The 15878-nt window shown below is 36.5% G+C and overlaps 1 protein-coding gene across 9 annotated transcripts in view; it reads right to left on the bottom strand.

Moving 5' to 3' along the window:
* Positions 1–15878, bottom strand: part of ANKRD28 (ankyrin repeat domain 28) — a 176459-nt gene that overhangs the window by 105297 nt on the left and 55284 nt on the right. For 4 of the 9 annotated variants that reach the window (XM_066351829.1, XM_066351828.1, XM_066351831.1 and 1 more), the window contains one exon: positions 5240–5323. The exons of 2 other annotated variants lie outside the window; for them this stretch is intronic. In XM_066351829.1, the coding sequence (XP_066207926.1) occupies positions 5240–5323 (84 nt within the window). Of the gene's footprint in view, positions 1–5239; positions 5324–6433; positions 8198–15878 lie in introns of those variants that run through there. 3 more of the 9 variants (XM_066351835.1, XM_066351827.1, XM_066351833.1) reach the window with 3 other exon arrangements.

The following is a 15878-nucleotide window of genomic DNA, read 5'->3' as shown; positions in this document are numbered from 1 at the left end:
GAACCCGGGACTCCTGCTCTACCACTGAGCCAACCAGCCAGGGCCTAAGTGAAGAGGTTTTAAGAACTCAGGACCATCAACAGCTTGGTGTACTTGACCACCAGCAGAAGTGACACATGGCCAAAAGATTTGTTAACATCTAGAGCACTTCTTGCTAATTTCCAGAAAAGACTAGAGAACACTGGAAAGTCTGGAGGTGGGTAGAGTTCAGGCAACCCGTGTAAATTAAGGTTTACTACTTTGTGTTAACTGCCAACAATACAGTGTGTCTGTAAAGTCATGGTGCACTTTTGACTGGTCACAGGAGAGCAACAAAAGATGATAGAAATGTGAAATCTGCACCAAATAAAAGGAAAACCCTCCCAGTTTCTGTAGGATGATGTGGCAGCATGTGCGCATGCGCAGATGATGACGTAACACCGTGTATACAGCAGAGGAGCCCACGGCCATGCCAGTTGAGATGTGGACGGTACAGAGGAAAGTTCAGTGTGTTCTGTGGCTCGCTAAATTCGAATCCGTGACCAAAGTGCAACATGAATATCAGCGTGTTTATAACGAAGCACCATCACATAGGAATAACATTACTCGGTGGGATAAGCAGTTGAAGGAAACCGGCAGTTTGGTGGGGAAACCCTGTTCTGGTAGGCCATCAGTCAGTGATGAGTCTGTAGAGGCTACACGGGATAGTTACCTAAGGAGCCCTAAAAAATCTGTGCGTGAGCCCACATCGAACTGCACTGAATAGGTATGAAACTGGGAGAGTTTTCCTTTTATTAAGTCAGACTTTTACTCTGACATGTTATTAATTTCCCAGTTTAATTTATTTGGCCTCCACAACATGACATTAAGTAATGAATCCTAAGAAAAAGGTATTAAATTATTATTATTATTATTGTTATTACTATTACTATTATTTTAGTCACATCAATTTAGAAATACAAATAAAACCTGGGCAAAAGAAGGAGATAATTCAATATCACTTGGAATTTTTAGCATCCTAAATTTGGGGTGGGAAAACACTCTGAAGGCCATTATTGTAACCGCACATATTTTACAACAAAAGAAAAGTGAGTCTTAAAGAAGTTAAATGATTTGCTCTTATGGTATAGTTATTAAGTCTAGGAATAGATAAGTACTTAGGTCTTTCAAGTTATTTTTTTTTTTTATTATTATTATTTTTTTTTTCATTTTTCTGAAGCTGGAAACAGGGAGAGACAGTCAGACAGACTCCCGCATGCGCCCGACCGAGATCCACCCGGCACGCCCACCAGGGGCGACGCTCTGCCCACCAGGGGGCGATGCTCTGCCCATCCTGGGCGTCGCCATGTTGCGACCAGAGCCACTCTAGCGCCTGAGGCAGAGGCCACAGAGCCATCCCCAGCGCCCGGGCCATCTTTGCTCCAATGGAGCCTCGGCTGCGGGAGGGGAAGAGAGAGACAGAGAGGAAAGTGCGGCGGAGGGGTGGAGAAGCAAATGGGCGCTTCTCCTATGTGCCCTGGCCGGGAATCGAACCCGGGTCCTCCGCACGCTAGGCCGACGCTCTACCGCTGAGCCAACCGGCCAGGGCCTCAAGTTATTTTTAATTATTCTTTTCACTATATATACACCACTCTGCCTCTAAATTATTTTTGACTATTTCACTTTTTTGGTTTACAGTGCTTCTTCCACATCCAAGTGACATTTATTTTTCCAAAAGTTTGCCATTTTAACTGTTTATAGGTAAGCAAAAGTCTTCTATTAACTTGTTTATCAAAATAACTATTTCTCCATTATTCCTTCCTATGAGAATGCTGTTTTCCTCCAGATATACAGTCTAATCAGTGATGATAAGCCCCTATTCTCACCCCAGTGGATGAGCCAGGAGATGAATGATGACTGATCTAAGCAGAAGGCTAATTCCACTAAACCTCTGCTGGTGGTATGGTTTAGAGTGGGCTAACTAATGGAACCTCAGGGGAAGTTTTGTGAGGATTCTAAAAAAGATGTTTTGCTTAAGGGGGGAAAAGAAAAGAAAGGAAATGTGTAGGGAGAGTCCTCTTTCCACTTTCTTTGGTTGTTTGCCAGAAGTACAGAACACAACAGTCATCTCTTTAACATGAGAAGAAAGCCAAAAATCTCACAGAGAAGCCACCCAGAGCTCTGACATTACTATCTCAACCAACCCCCAAATTACCTCTCTCTGGATTACATTATTATATAATCAGTAAACCTGTATGTAGTCAGGTAGTCAATTATTTGTGGCCCAAAGCCACAAATGTAAAACTCCAATATTTCTAGTGGAATCTTACCTAGCTGACCTACTTTTCAGACCAAATATTATTAAGGCATAACATCTTAAATTGGAGTTTTGTTAAAAATTAATTAGGTTTGTTATTAAGAAAATGGTTTTCAGTGGTTCCCAGTATCTAAAACTTCAGGAGATGACTAAAGAAACTAATCTAAAATAATAACAATGTTTATCAAAATGAAAACAAATCTGAACTCTTAACCCATTCTAAAAATTTATTAAAAACGTTGTTTCAAAAAGTCAGATATTATTCTCAAATATGTATTTAAATTTATTTTATAAAAACACCAGTCACACTGACATAAATCTTAAAAATATTTTATTACCTAGAAGAGTCAGTGGATATTATATGACAAAACAGTATAAATTTTACAACATACACCTCTTAAAACCCCATGTGATTCTTTCTCATAGACAATAGAAAAAGAAAAAAAAGTATCATCTTAAATTAGAAGAATGGCCAAAGATTTTAACAAATCTTGTAATTATGACAATACATTCAAATAAGTCACAAGAGGCCTAAAAACAACCACAAAAATTTTTGTCAAAAATCCAATCACTGAAGGCAACTGAAGAGTCCCCTTCAAGAGCCTATGATTTGAAGTACAGTACTAACCTAGCTGTTAGTTCTGACCCAAGTTTCAGAGCAAGGGAACAAGCTAGGAGATGGTAACAAATGATGGTTAAAAAAACCTGTAAGTGAAGAAAGGAATTTGTAAGTACAGGCTAAAAATCATAAAAGTTAGGGGGTGGAGGGGTAACACACTAGCTATACATACATAACAGCTTCCAAAGCCATTCCAGCAGAGAATAATCTGATGCTCAAAAATGATTCTGAATTAAAATTTTAAAATTTAGGTTAATTAATATAGCAGAAAAGCAGTGTTGACTATAATAATATTTGTAACGATGGACAAATTAACCATCATGGTAAGTAGGATTATAATCCAAACTCTCTCACCAAGATTAGTATAATTAAAAATAAAAAACAAAATAAAACCTCCAGTTAAATAAAACAGAAAGCTGTTTTTCTCCTTTTCATAAGTCTACATTTTCTATCCTAAGAAAAGTAGACTTTCTAGGATATCTCAATTAGGTAAAGTGACCACGTACTTCATTTAAACTAAAAAAATTAATCCTGGATTAGGTGCATATTTCCAATAAATATAAAAATAAAGGCTTCACTAAGGAAGGTTTAAGAAAAAAAAATGTAATGATAGTATTCTGTTCAATACCAAATGTTAAATGAACCATTTTAGCTAATGAGTCAAATCTATCTGAATAACCCACCTTTAAAAAATAAGATAAATACTCTTTATATCTATGTAACATTAAGTGGTCACAGAGATGTTGTATGAAAGAGTGAAGAAAGATGGGAGTTCAAGTTGAGCTTTCAGGGTAGGGTTTTCTTAGAATTACTAATCTTTTCTAGGTTATCTGTTTTAGTGTTGCTATAGTGACTATGAATCATGACTTTCCTCGACCCTCTATAACCAAGAGGACCAAACTACAAAAAATGTACTGAAACATTTTTTTTAACAGAATTTTTTTAAAATTGTTTTTTTTTATTTATTCATTTTAGAGAGGAGAGGGAGAGACAGAGAGAGAGAGAGAGAGAGAGAGAAGGGGGGAGGAGCTGGAAGCATCAACTCCCATATGTGCCTTGACCAGGCAAGCCCAGGGTTTCAAACCGGCAACCTCAGCATTTCCAGGTTGACGCTTTATCCACTGCGCCACCACAAGTCAGGCTACAGAAACATTTTTCCAGTAAGAATATATACATACACAAATTTCATATTTTAGAAGTAAATTATATATTTTCAGCCTCAATTTAGTAAATTAAAGAAACTACTGGCCACTGGAAAACATATAGATAGAAAATTATCCATATACCCACTCTCTCTAAAACTCTCCCTCATGATAGTCATAAATGTTAAATCCACTATTATCTTTAAATTTAGAAACATTTCTTTTTCTTTTTTTGTATTTTTCTGAAGTGAGAAGCAGGAGGCAGAACTCCTGCATGCGCCTGACCGGGATCTACCCGGCATGCCCACTAGGGGTGATGCTCTGCCCATCTGGGGTGTTGCTCCTTTGCAACTGGGGCCATTCTAGTGCCTGAGGCGGAGGCCAATGGAGCCACCCTCAGTGCCTGGGCCAACTTTGCTCCAATGGAGCCTTTGATATGGGAGGGAAAAGAGCGGTAGAGATAAAGGAGAGGGGGGAGGGTGGAGAAGCAGATGGTTGCTTGTTCTCTGTGTCCTGACTGGGAATCGAACCCAGGACTCCCACACATCAGGCCGATGCTTTACCACTGAGCCAACTAGCCAGAGCTGAAACTTTTCTTTTTCTTTTAACTTGGATTCTTTTTAAACAATATGTCGTTCTTCACTGAGAGACTCAAACAAATGAATCTTTGTGTATAATGCTTACCAGGATTATTTATAGAAAGAAAATATAGTCTTATAATCAAGTTAGATATATTATAAACTTAATAAAAATGTCTTTTATTTTGAGTTCACAAAAAGAATCCTCATCTAAAATGTACACAAGTAATGAAGAGTGAAGTGTCAAGAGGTCTGCAACAAACTTTCAAAGGAGATTTAGCAGCACCAAAAAAGTGTATGTAACATAATCTGTGTAAATATGAGAGAACGCAAATGTGGAAAAATGTATTCAGAGTATTTCTTCTCAACTTTTCTGTGAAAAATTTCAAAGTAAAAAGCTAAGGGAACAAAGGGCCCACACTGGCTCCTAATTCCCTCCTATTTTGGTCATTACCCTTAATAAACATTCAGTCCCTTCCTTTTTTGCCTCAAGATGCTTGTAACCTCATTTAAAACAAGTGTTACAGAATTGTATTGTCTTTTTAACAAAAATCATATATTAACTCTAGGAAAGTGTTTTTAAAAGTAGGCTTAAAGGCAGGTATCAGTGAATTAATTGTTTTACCTGAAAGTTAACATCTTCTTTCTTAAATATTAGTGCTCGAACTTCATCAGGATCTCCATTAAATATAGCTTGCACCAGTGATGGCTAAAATATAAGAGAGCAATAAAAACATTAATTATAGCACAAGGATGATTCTAAAGATACTTCCATATAACATTTAAATCTGAAAGTTTTCTTCCCATAGCAACAATAATCATGTGGTTTTTTTACATTAACTAAAAGTTGCATGAGTCAAATCACATGAAAATACAGGATTCCTCCTTGGAGGGGGCAAAGCTTAATTAAAAAAAATCAATTCAAAATGACAAAAATTAAGTGGTATAATACAAGTGCAAGCCTTTTGTCTCTCTCTATATAGACATATACAGATATATACAGGTTTATATGGTAAAAAGAAAATTTCTGCCAAATACAAGGGTGAAATCTCAACATACTGTCAAACAAGCACTTCCCAGTCAATGCTGAGGCTCAGGAAAGAAGGCCTCTTTGAAAAGTTCTGTTTTTGTAGCATCAAAGTAATTTGTTTGGGTTAGCATTACATGTATAAAAATATAAATCTAAAGAAAGAAAAACTGGCAATTGATAAAAATCACTTCTATTCAAAGACCAAAAATTACTGTATACCTGAATAACATGAAGAGGCAAACATGTGCATGTCTAAATATAACAATTTCTTAATCAACGACAGTCTCGCTGATAAGGTATCATATTATATTAGTCAAACATGAAGCCAATTAACAACAGCATTAAAAATAAGGTTAAGGATAAAGTGTGATTCTTTTCCTATAAAAAATCTTGCATTTAAATACATAAAATTCATTACAAAAAAGTCTATGCCTCGGTGCTGCTGGTAGCAGTCAACCTTTCCTAAAACAGAGTTCCTCATTCTTGTTACATCAGCTTTTAAAACCACAAAATGAATATAGAAACATACCTACAGTTCTCACATTATTTTTTTAAAAGTCTTTTAAAGATATTAAGAGAAAGCCAAGTAAAGCCTAAAATGGTAAACACTTGAAAAAATAAAAATCAGAAATGTGTGCATTCTATATACAATATTGCATATTTACACATCTATATTGCTTTTGGGTTTTTAATGAAAATAATGAAAAATCATGTTTATTCTTAAAAGAGATAAAATTTATAATACTAGTTCAATAGACTACAGTAAACATATAAACTCTCATATCTTACCAATACATTTCCAGAAGATGGAGCATGTAGGGATTTATTTTCCTGTGGCAATTTAGAAATGAACGCAGGAGATTCATCCTCTACCTCCTCCAAAACAACAATACACACTCGACTCATTCGCTCTTTTAAAGTACTAAATTCCAAGCTATGTGAAAAAAGTCACAGTTGGAAGAGCACGAGTAGTTTTTCCTCCTCTTCTGTATGACACTTAGAATCATTCTCTGAACAGCGCAGTTGGTTTTTTAAAGTTAGTATGTACTACCGGGAAAACTGAAGTTTAAAATTATGACTACATAACTTATAACATCCTAAAACCAACAAAATCCTGTTATTTTCTGTTGGGTTATTACAATACTTAAGAGAAAGTTCACATCAACATGTCAATTAACTAAAAATGAGTCCAGTACAAGCTCATTTAAGAACATTTTCCCCTACCAAAATAGTCATATTGTTTTCTGAATCACAGAAATTTACTTGCATAAAAAGATCATTGTTTTGGGTGACAACACCATGCAATGCAGAATGAAATGAGAAACAACTGCTGTAACAGAGATAATTACAGCTATACCCACTCTTGCCTGCAAGGTCATATGCTACAGTTACCAGTAGCTGGCTTGCTTATAACTGAAAACACAAAATAATAAAACCTCACTATTCTGTTTCTACTTCTAATTTGTCTTCATATCTTCAGCTCCACTGGCTTAATACAGATAATATCCAGAAAAAAAAAAACCCCAAAAAACAAAACACAACAACAACAAGAGCTCAGCATAAATTCTTAAAATGCAGCTCAGAGGTTGACAATTCTTTCTGTGTTTGGGAAAGAAAAAAAAACCCCACAACACTCTGCATTAATAGCAAAGCTGCAGTGCATTTACATGCAATGAGTCAGACCACAAGAGACAATAGGACTCTTAGTACTAGAATACAGCCTGATTAATCCAGATATTCCATATAACAGAAGAAACACAGATAGCTTTATTCCCATGAATAGCATAAGCAAGGCAGAGCGTTTATTCTTTCTTCACCAGGCAGTTGTCTGTGGCTACTCCAGCAAAAGGGCACAGGCACCGGCAGAAACGGTGTTAGCAGCAAATCCTAATAGAACACGCAGGCCGCGAAGGAATTAAAGTCATTTGAGCTCAAATTACTGCTTCAGGCTTTTCATTTAAAAAAAGAGAGAGAGAGAGAGACAATCCCAGTAGTTTATCATTCCAGTGTTTCCTTTGATCTCCACATGAATACAGCTTCCATTAAATAGTCTTCATTCAGAGGAAAAAACAGCAGACTGTGCATCTTCTTTGAGCCAACTACTTTATTCAATCATCTGCCTCTGTGCCAATACAGTTTCCTTCCACTGTGAAAACCGCTACAGTTATCCTTTTCAGTCGATTTCAGATGCTTTCCTGGTACTCAAATGATCTTGCAAAATGCCACCGACACCTCCAAATAAGTAGGTCCTTATACAATATCCATAGAACCTCAGGACTGGCCCTACAGAAGCATTCCAACTGAGCAACAGACTGAACGGCAAAGACTGCAGAACCGCAGGATGAAATGCCTAGTAATGCTCACATGTTACACTTACCAGAGATCTGAGCTACTGCTCGGGATGTAACTTCCTCTGGCAGTAGAAAAAAATAGTGCATTTGGACTGCCTTCACAATTAGAAGGTCCATGCCAGTCCTGTGACTAATCCAGATCAAACTGAAAATTTCTAAACTGAAAAATGAGTGCGCTTTTAACATTTTCCACTAAAAGCCACAAGGAAATCTGGTGTACTGCCTCTGCTGACTAACTCCGGTTTTAGCAAGTAAACAATTCCAAACAGCTTAACAGTTTTCGTATGCGACAATACAGCAAATGTTTAACCCTATAATGGCAGCTACATTAGGAATGCAGTGAACCTATAAGAGAATTAGAAATGAAGGTGAAATATTTTATGAGAATATAAAAACCACGAACCTAAGGTTTTATTTTCATTTTTTACCAAGAACATTTAAAATCTGTAGATGTATGTTATTTTTAAGGATGCAAAGGAGTTTAAACAAAAGAAACTTAAAATTTACTAACAATTTCTAAACTAAAATTTAATGAAGTCATTTTGTTAAAATAAAATAAAAATTTCATAATGAATAAATACTAACTCTAAAATTCTATGGATGGGGGGGAGACAGAACAAGGTAAAAGGGGGAATAAATGGTAACAAAATGAGACCTGACTTGGGGAGGTGAACATACAATACAATAAATATACAGATGATGTATTACAGAACTGTACACCTGAAACCCTTATAATTTTATTCCCCAATGTCACTGCAATAAATTCAATAAAAAATAAATAACATTCTATCATTTAAGTTTTGACCAAAGAAATTAAATAATTCTACCTTCCTATCTGGAAATGCAATAAAGTCTTAAAGTCAGGGGAGGGGGGTGGGAGAGGGGGGTATAAAGAGGGAGGAATATACATTGATGGAAAATGATTTGACTTTTGGTTATAGGCACATAACACAATCAATAATCAAATGCTATAGAAATATTTACCTGAAACCTATGTGCTTTTATTGATCAATGTCACCCAATTAAAATTTCTAAATAAAAAAAAATTTAAGTCTTAAAATCTGTTAGAAACATAAAACTACTGTTTAAAGTCCCTGGTACCGAATAATCTGTTAAAGGTAAGGACTAACAAAAAGAAAGCACAGAATCTCCCTCCCCTATAAAATTTAATATTCCCAAAGCTACAAATAAGAATAAAAAACTACCAATTTATACTTAGCTTTCTCCCATTTTTGTTTACTCAACAATAGGGTTATTGCCCAACAGAAAAATTAACAAAGAAAATACTCTTGTTCCCCTTCAGTCTTCCTTTTTCCTTCTATCAACTAGCATTTTCATTAATAAACATAATAGTTATTTTGAACATTTATGATGTGCTAGGGGACTGTACTTTGTCATTCAATACTCACAATAACCTTGCTACATTCCTATACTATCGAGGAAAAAACTAAACAGACTAAAACATTAGGTATTTTATCCAAAGTCATGCAAATTAGTAAAGCTGTGCCTAATTTCAAACACATGCTCTTGCCAATCTATTCTGCTTCCACTGAGTCTATGCACACACACTCCCACAAAATCTTTGCAACCTGTTAATACTAGACTATGAAAGTGACCTTAAGAGACAGGAAACCTATAATGGTTGTGAAAAGTTTGGTTAATAAAGGAATATACTATTTATTGTGATAATATTCCCAAACAAGTTATTTTTAAATAGTATCAGGGCTAGTCTTACCATCTGAGCTTAAGCCAGTTTACTTATCAAAACATGATATGGATAAGAATGCAAAATTTAAAAAAAAAACCTATTAAATATAATCAATCTATGAAAAAAACCTGAAACCAAGATACTAAAATACACTAACAGGTTCATAGTGAAGTTTAAAATAAAACAAAGAAAATATTATTATTATGGATAGTTCGAGTAGTTAAATAATATCCCCAGTGAGTAAATAAAGGGCTATTAACAACCTCCCCCACTGGTGAGGTGTTTCAGACTGATGACTGGAGATACCATTCAGTTACTAAATCCCCACCTTTTTCAAGCCCCTTGAGAAACTGACTGCAAGAAGCTAGTCTTACACTCCAGTAACCAAACAAGACTCTACTACTTGTCATGGAGGTGGGGGGTGGGGGGTGGGGGTTACAGGGAGCAGTAAACTTAGGCAAGAAATAGGACCACAGGTTTTTTTCATTCTTCCAGATTCACTTTATTTTACAGTCCAAGGAAAGAGAAACAGTAAAAAGTACTGGCCTATTATATACTATGTAAGCAAAGTTAGATGAAAAATACCAAGAGATAAAAATTTTTATAATTTAACTGTGAGAATTCATTGATTTTTTTTTTCTTTGTGGGAAGTACTTTAATGCCCAAGGAAATATCTGTTTATATTCTTAGTTCAAACTCCTTTCTGTGTTTTCTTCTAATAATTTTATAGTTACAATTTTCTATAGATCTATATATATATTTTAAATTTTTAGTTGAATTTATTGGGGTGACATTGGTTAATAAAATTATACGGGTTTCAGGTGTACAATTCCACATCATCTGTATACTGAACGCACTGTGTATTCACCATCCCAAGTCAAGTCTCCCTCCATCACCCTGGATCGCCCCCCCCACCTCCCTCCTCCTCCGCCCCTTTCCCTCAGGCAATCTTCACATGGTTGTCTCAAGGAACTCATTTCTCAAAGAAAAAGGAGAAAGGTAAACAAGTATTTACAAAATTAGAAATGGAGAAAGTACTTATAATAACAAATTATTGACAAAGATTGAGCAAACTTAAGTTCAACATTACTCAGTGCCAAGCTAGTCTATGAGTATTAAAAAGTAAAAAGCTTGAGGTGAAAGATGGTAAGAAGTGAGTTCAAATCATGTTTCAGAAACATTTGTCATGGTTCAAGAATCCTAAACAATCATTTTAAACTACACTTCAACTGTCCACATACTTTAGAAAAGGCCTCGTGAACAGATTTAAAAGAAAATGAGGTAGAAAGAGGGGAGGGGAATTAAGAAATTGCTGCTTTCTGCAATGCTGGTCAGATTTCCTTATGATTAGTATAAAATGTCACTTATAAAGTTGACCCTTGAACAATAGGCTTTGAATCGCACAGGACCACTTATATGTGAGCTATTTATTTCAATCAATAAATACTGTAAATATATATTTCTTCTTTATTATTGTCTTAATTTTTTCTCTAGCTTACTTTATTGTAAGAATACAGTATATAATAAATATACAAAATATGTGTTAATTGACTGTTTATGTTATCAGTAGGGCTTCTGGTCAACACTAGGCTATTAGTAGTAAAACTACTAATAGGAATCAAAAAATTATATACAGATTTTCAACTGTTCAGGGGAGAAGGAAGGTCGGTCTCACAACCCCGCATCGTTCAAGGGTCAACTGTATATTTAAAATATAATGAGTTCAAAATCCTTTTAAAAGATCATACTTAATTCTCTGTATGTAATATATTTATAACTGTCCTAAGCCATTTAAAAATATTTACCCGTACATATTTCCAAAATGGCTGACAACCTCCTAAAGTATTACCTAAAGATCTCAAGTGGTTTGACCCAACCAGTATGTTTCAATAGTTAAATAATGAATTGTTAACCCTTCCATCATTAATATTATTATATAGTGCATATTGTTAACACAGTATTAGTATTACATATTATTAATTAGATGCATTCTTTGCAAAGACCTATATTTGACATACACTCTTTCCATCTTCCAGTCTACTAAAACATTCCATTTTTAGCTAAATACAGAGCCTCAAAATAAACACTAAACTTCTCAAGTCTCCCTTGTAGCTGGGAGCCACATGACAAAATTCTGACCAGTATTTTAAGTAAAGGTGTTGTGTGGCTTCCAGAAAACTTGTTAAAAGGACAAACGGCTTACCCATCCATTACCTCAAAGAGTAGGCCAGGGAGGATCTAGGTCTCTGACGACTGTGAGATACAACTGCCATCAAAGCCCTGAACTGCATACTTACCAACTTTTACGTTAGAGAGAAAGAGTCCTGTTGTGTTTAATCATTGCAATTTTGAGTCTCTTTTACTTGGAGCTGAACTTAAATCTTATTTTCCTTTAATCATTAATCAGTGGGTATATATCCTTCCAGCTCTCTTTCCCCACCCTGCACACTCTAATACAGCATAGCTACTTAAGTTTTCAACAAATAAAATGAATTACAAATACTAGCAGAAACAAATTGCAATAGAAACAATAAATGATCAGAAAATAAGTTTGAAGAAAATTCACTATATTATCCTAAATAAGTGAAGGAAAATCAGCAGAGGAAAAAGGAAACAAATATTTATCACAAATATTCTCACTGAATTCTCTATTAGCATTTGTGGGTACTATTATCCAATTTACAGTACATAAGTAAAATGAAAGCTCAGTAACATTTAGTCAGTCAATGACTCATCCACTTATCTATATTTATTCAGCATCTACTATGTGCCAGGATTTCTGCTTGGCTGAGGAAATAAAAATGAACAAATAGTCAAACTTTGTTCTAATGGAGCTAACACATAAATAAACTGCAAATTATGATAAACTGTAAAAGAAAACAAATGGAGGGGGAGGAACTAAAGGAAGGGCCGTGTGGCTGGAGCAAACAATCATGAGGGACAATAGCAGATGTAGCTGGAGAAACAGGTAAACTCATATTATATAGGGCCTTGTAAGCCAAGTTATAAAATCTGTATTATTAAATAACTGATTGAAAAGTTATTAACAATTTTTAAGCAAGTCAGTCATCATGCTTTGCTTTAGACTGGAGGTAGGAATGAGGAAGAAGGTGTTCACAAATAATTTCCAGATTTTGCCTGACCAGGCGGTGGCGCAGTGGATAGAGCGTCACACTGGGATGCCGAGGACCCAGATTCGAGACCCTGAGGTCACCAGCTTGAGCACAGGCTCATCTGGCTTGAGCAAAAAGCTCACCAGCTCCAGCAAGGGGTTACTTGGTCTGCTGAAGGCCCGCGGTCAAGGCACATATGAGAAAGCAATCAATGAACAACTAAGGTGTCGCAATGCGCAACGACAAACTAATGATTGATACTTCTCATCTCTCTGTTCCTGTCTGTCTGTCCCTGTCTATCCCTCTCTGACTCTCTCTCTGTCCCTGCAAAATAAATAAATAAATAAATAAATAAATAAATAAATAAAATCCAGGTTTTGACTTAAGCAACTAGTGCTTACTAGAGTTTAAGCAATTGGGGCCTTCTTCAGTTTACAATTCCAATTTTATAAAATGAGGAATATGATTTAGTATACCATACCAAAGGTCCCTTCAAGCTCTAAATCGAGTTCAATCTTATTCCAAAGTTTGTGTCTTAGCATCTATCCTCATAACTTGAAAACAAAGTGTTAATCCAAAGTTGCCTAATTCTAGGTGGGTATAAAAAGTTCCTAATAAATAATAAGATTTGGTTAAATCCTCCTGAAACTCCAGTACATTAAAATAATCCCAAAACCCTTTGGCAAGAATACTTTATTTTTAAAACGTTCACCAAACTTACAATAGCAACTGATTGAACATATATTTAATATTAATATTTCCACTCTACTATACACACCGTGCCAGAGATTACAAAATGTCATGTATCATCTTCCCCTTCAAAGACCTAATACAACCTAATGATTTGAGAGAAACCAAAAGCACATATAAACAAGTGGGACTACATCAAACTAAAAAGTTCTGCATAGCAAAGAAAACCATCAACAAAATAAAAAGACAACACATGAAATGAGAGAAAATATTTACAATCTATATATTCGACCAAGGTTTACTATCTAAAGTATACAAGAAACTCATAAAACTCAATAGCAAAAAAACAAGTAAATGTAGATCCTTGAACAACACAGGCTTGAACTGTGCAGGTCCATGTATATGCAGTTTTTTCAATAAGTATACAATTGGCCTTCCATATCCTAGAGGTTCTTTCTCATCCACAGATTTCAATCAACCACAAATCCTAAACAGGATTTTTGATCTGTGGTTGGGAATCCCCAGATATGAAGGGCCCACCGTATGCACTGTCCTACACCATTTTATAGAAGGCAATTGAACACCTGAGGATTTTGGTATCTCTGGGTGGTCCTGGAACCAATCCCCTGTGGATAACTGAAGGATGACTATACTTAAGTTTTGGGGGAGTCAAAAGTTATACTGGAATTTGGACTGTTGGGGCTAACTCCCACATAGTTCAAGGGTCAACTGTACCTGATTTCAAAAGTGGACAAAGGACCTAATTAAATATTGAATACTTTACTGAAGAACACATAAAAATAGCCAGCCAACATGTACATAAAAAGGTACTCAACATCACTAAGCATTAGGGGAATGCAAAACCAAACCACACTGAGATTTATTTATTTTTGACCGAGACAGAGAGAGTCAGAGAGAGGAAGAGATAGGGACAGACAGGAACGGAGAGAGATGAGAAGCATCAATTCTTTGTTATAGCACCTTATTGCTCATTGATTGCTTTCTTATATGTGCCTTGACCGAGGGGCTACAGCAGAGCAAGTGAGTGACCCCCTTGCTCAAGCCAGAGACCTTGGGCTCAAGCCAAAGACCTCAGGATTTTGAACCTGGGTCCTCCATGTCCCAGTCTGCTGCTCTATCCATTGCACCACCACTTGGTCAGGCCATACTGAGATCTTACTTCATACCTGTTAAGGTGGCTAGTATAAAAAATATGAGGTAACAAGTGTTGACAAGGATATGAAGAAATGGGAACCTTTGTAAATAGTATTTTCTACCTGTGGTTGGGAAAGCAAAATTACTGTTTTTGAACTGCAGTTGGCTGAATCCACATATGTGAAATACACAGATACTAATGGCTGATTGTATTTATTTTTAAAAATCCCACATATAAATGGACCCACACAGTTCAAACCTGTGTTGTTCAAGGATCAACTGTACTATACTTGCCACTAATTTAGTCATTGGTAAGAGTGCTCTATATGAATTTATTAATTATTACAGATATATAAAGATACCCTTCTAATAGTTTTTTTTCTTAAAAAACCCCCAGGGCTTTTATAAAGCTATCTATAAATTGCATTGTTGCTATGTTTTCCTCCTTTCATTTACTGGAAGGGTACTTTACCAAAGAAACAGAAGGTCTACTAGCTAGTAGAAAATGGCAAAAATTACTCTTTTGTGTGTGTGTGTGACAAAGAGAGGGACAGATAGGAAGGGAGAGAGATGAGATGCATCAATTCTTCACTGCGGCTCCTTAGTTGTTCAGTGATTGCTTTCTCATATGTGGGCTCTAGCCAGCAAACATAGGGTCATGTCTATGATCCCATACTGAAGCCAGCAACCCTGTGCTCAAGCCGGATGAGCCTGCACTCAGGCAGGGGACCTCGGGATTTCGAACCTGGGTCCTCCGCATCCCAGTCCAATGCTCTATCCACTGCACCACCGGCTAGTTAACAAAAAATTATTCTTGCTCTGGCCGGCTGGCTCAGCGGTAGAGCGTCGGCCTAGCGTGCGGAGGACCCAGGTTCGATTCCCGGCCAGGGCACACAGGAGAAGCACCCATTTGCTTCTCCACCCCTCCGCCGCGCCTTCCTCTCTGTCTCTCTCTTCCCCTCCCACAGCCAAGGCTCCATTGGAGCAAAGATGGCCCGGGCGCTAGGGATGGCTCTGTGGCCTCTGCCTCAGGCGCTAGAGTGGCTCTGGTCGCAACATGGCGACGCCCAGGATGGGCAGAGCATCGCCCCATGGTGGGCGTGCCGGGTGGATCCCGGTCGGGCGCATGTGGGAGTCTGTCTGACTGTCTCTCCCTGTTTCCAGCTTCAGAAAAATGAAAAAAAAAAAAAAAAAAAAAAATTATTCTTGATGATCAC

This window comes from Saccopteryx leptura, chromosome 10 (assembly GCF_036850995.1).
Source record: "Saccopteryx leptura isolate mSacLep1 chromosome 10, mSacLep1_pri_phased_curated, whole genome shotgun sequence".
NCBI classification, from domain to species: domain Eukaryota; kingdom Metazoa; phylum Chordata; class Mammalia; order Chiroptera; family Emballonuridae; genus Saccopteryx; species Saccopteryx leptura.
This window is presented reverse-complemented; position numbering and strand designations above follow the sequence as displayed.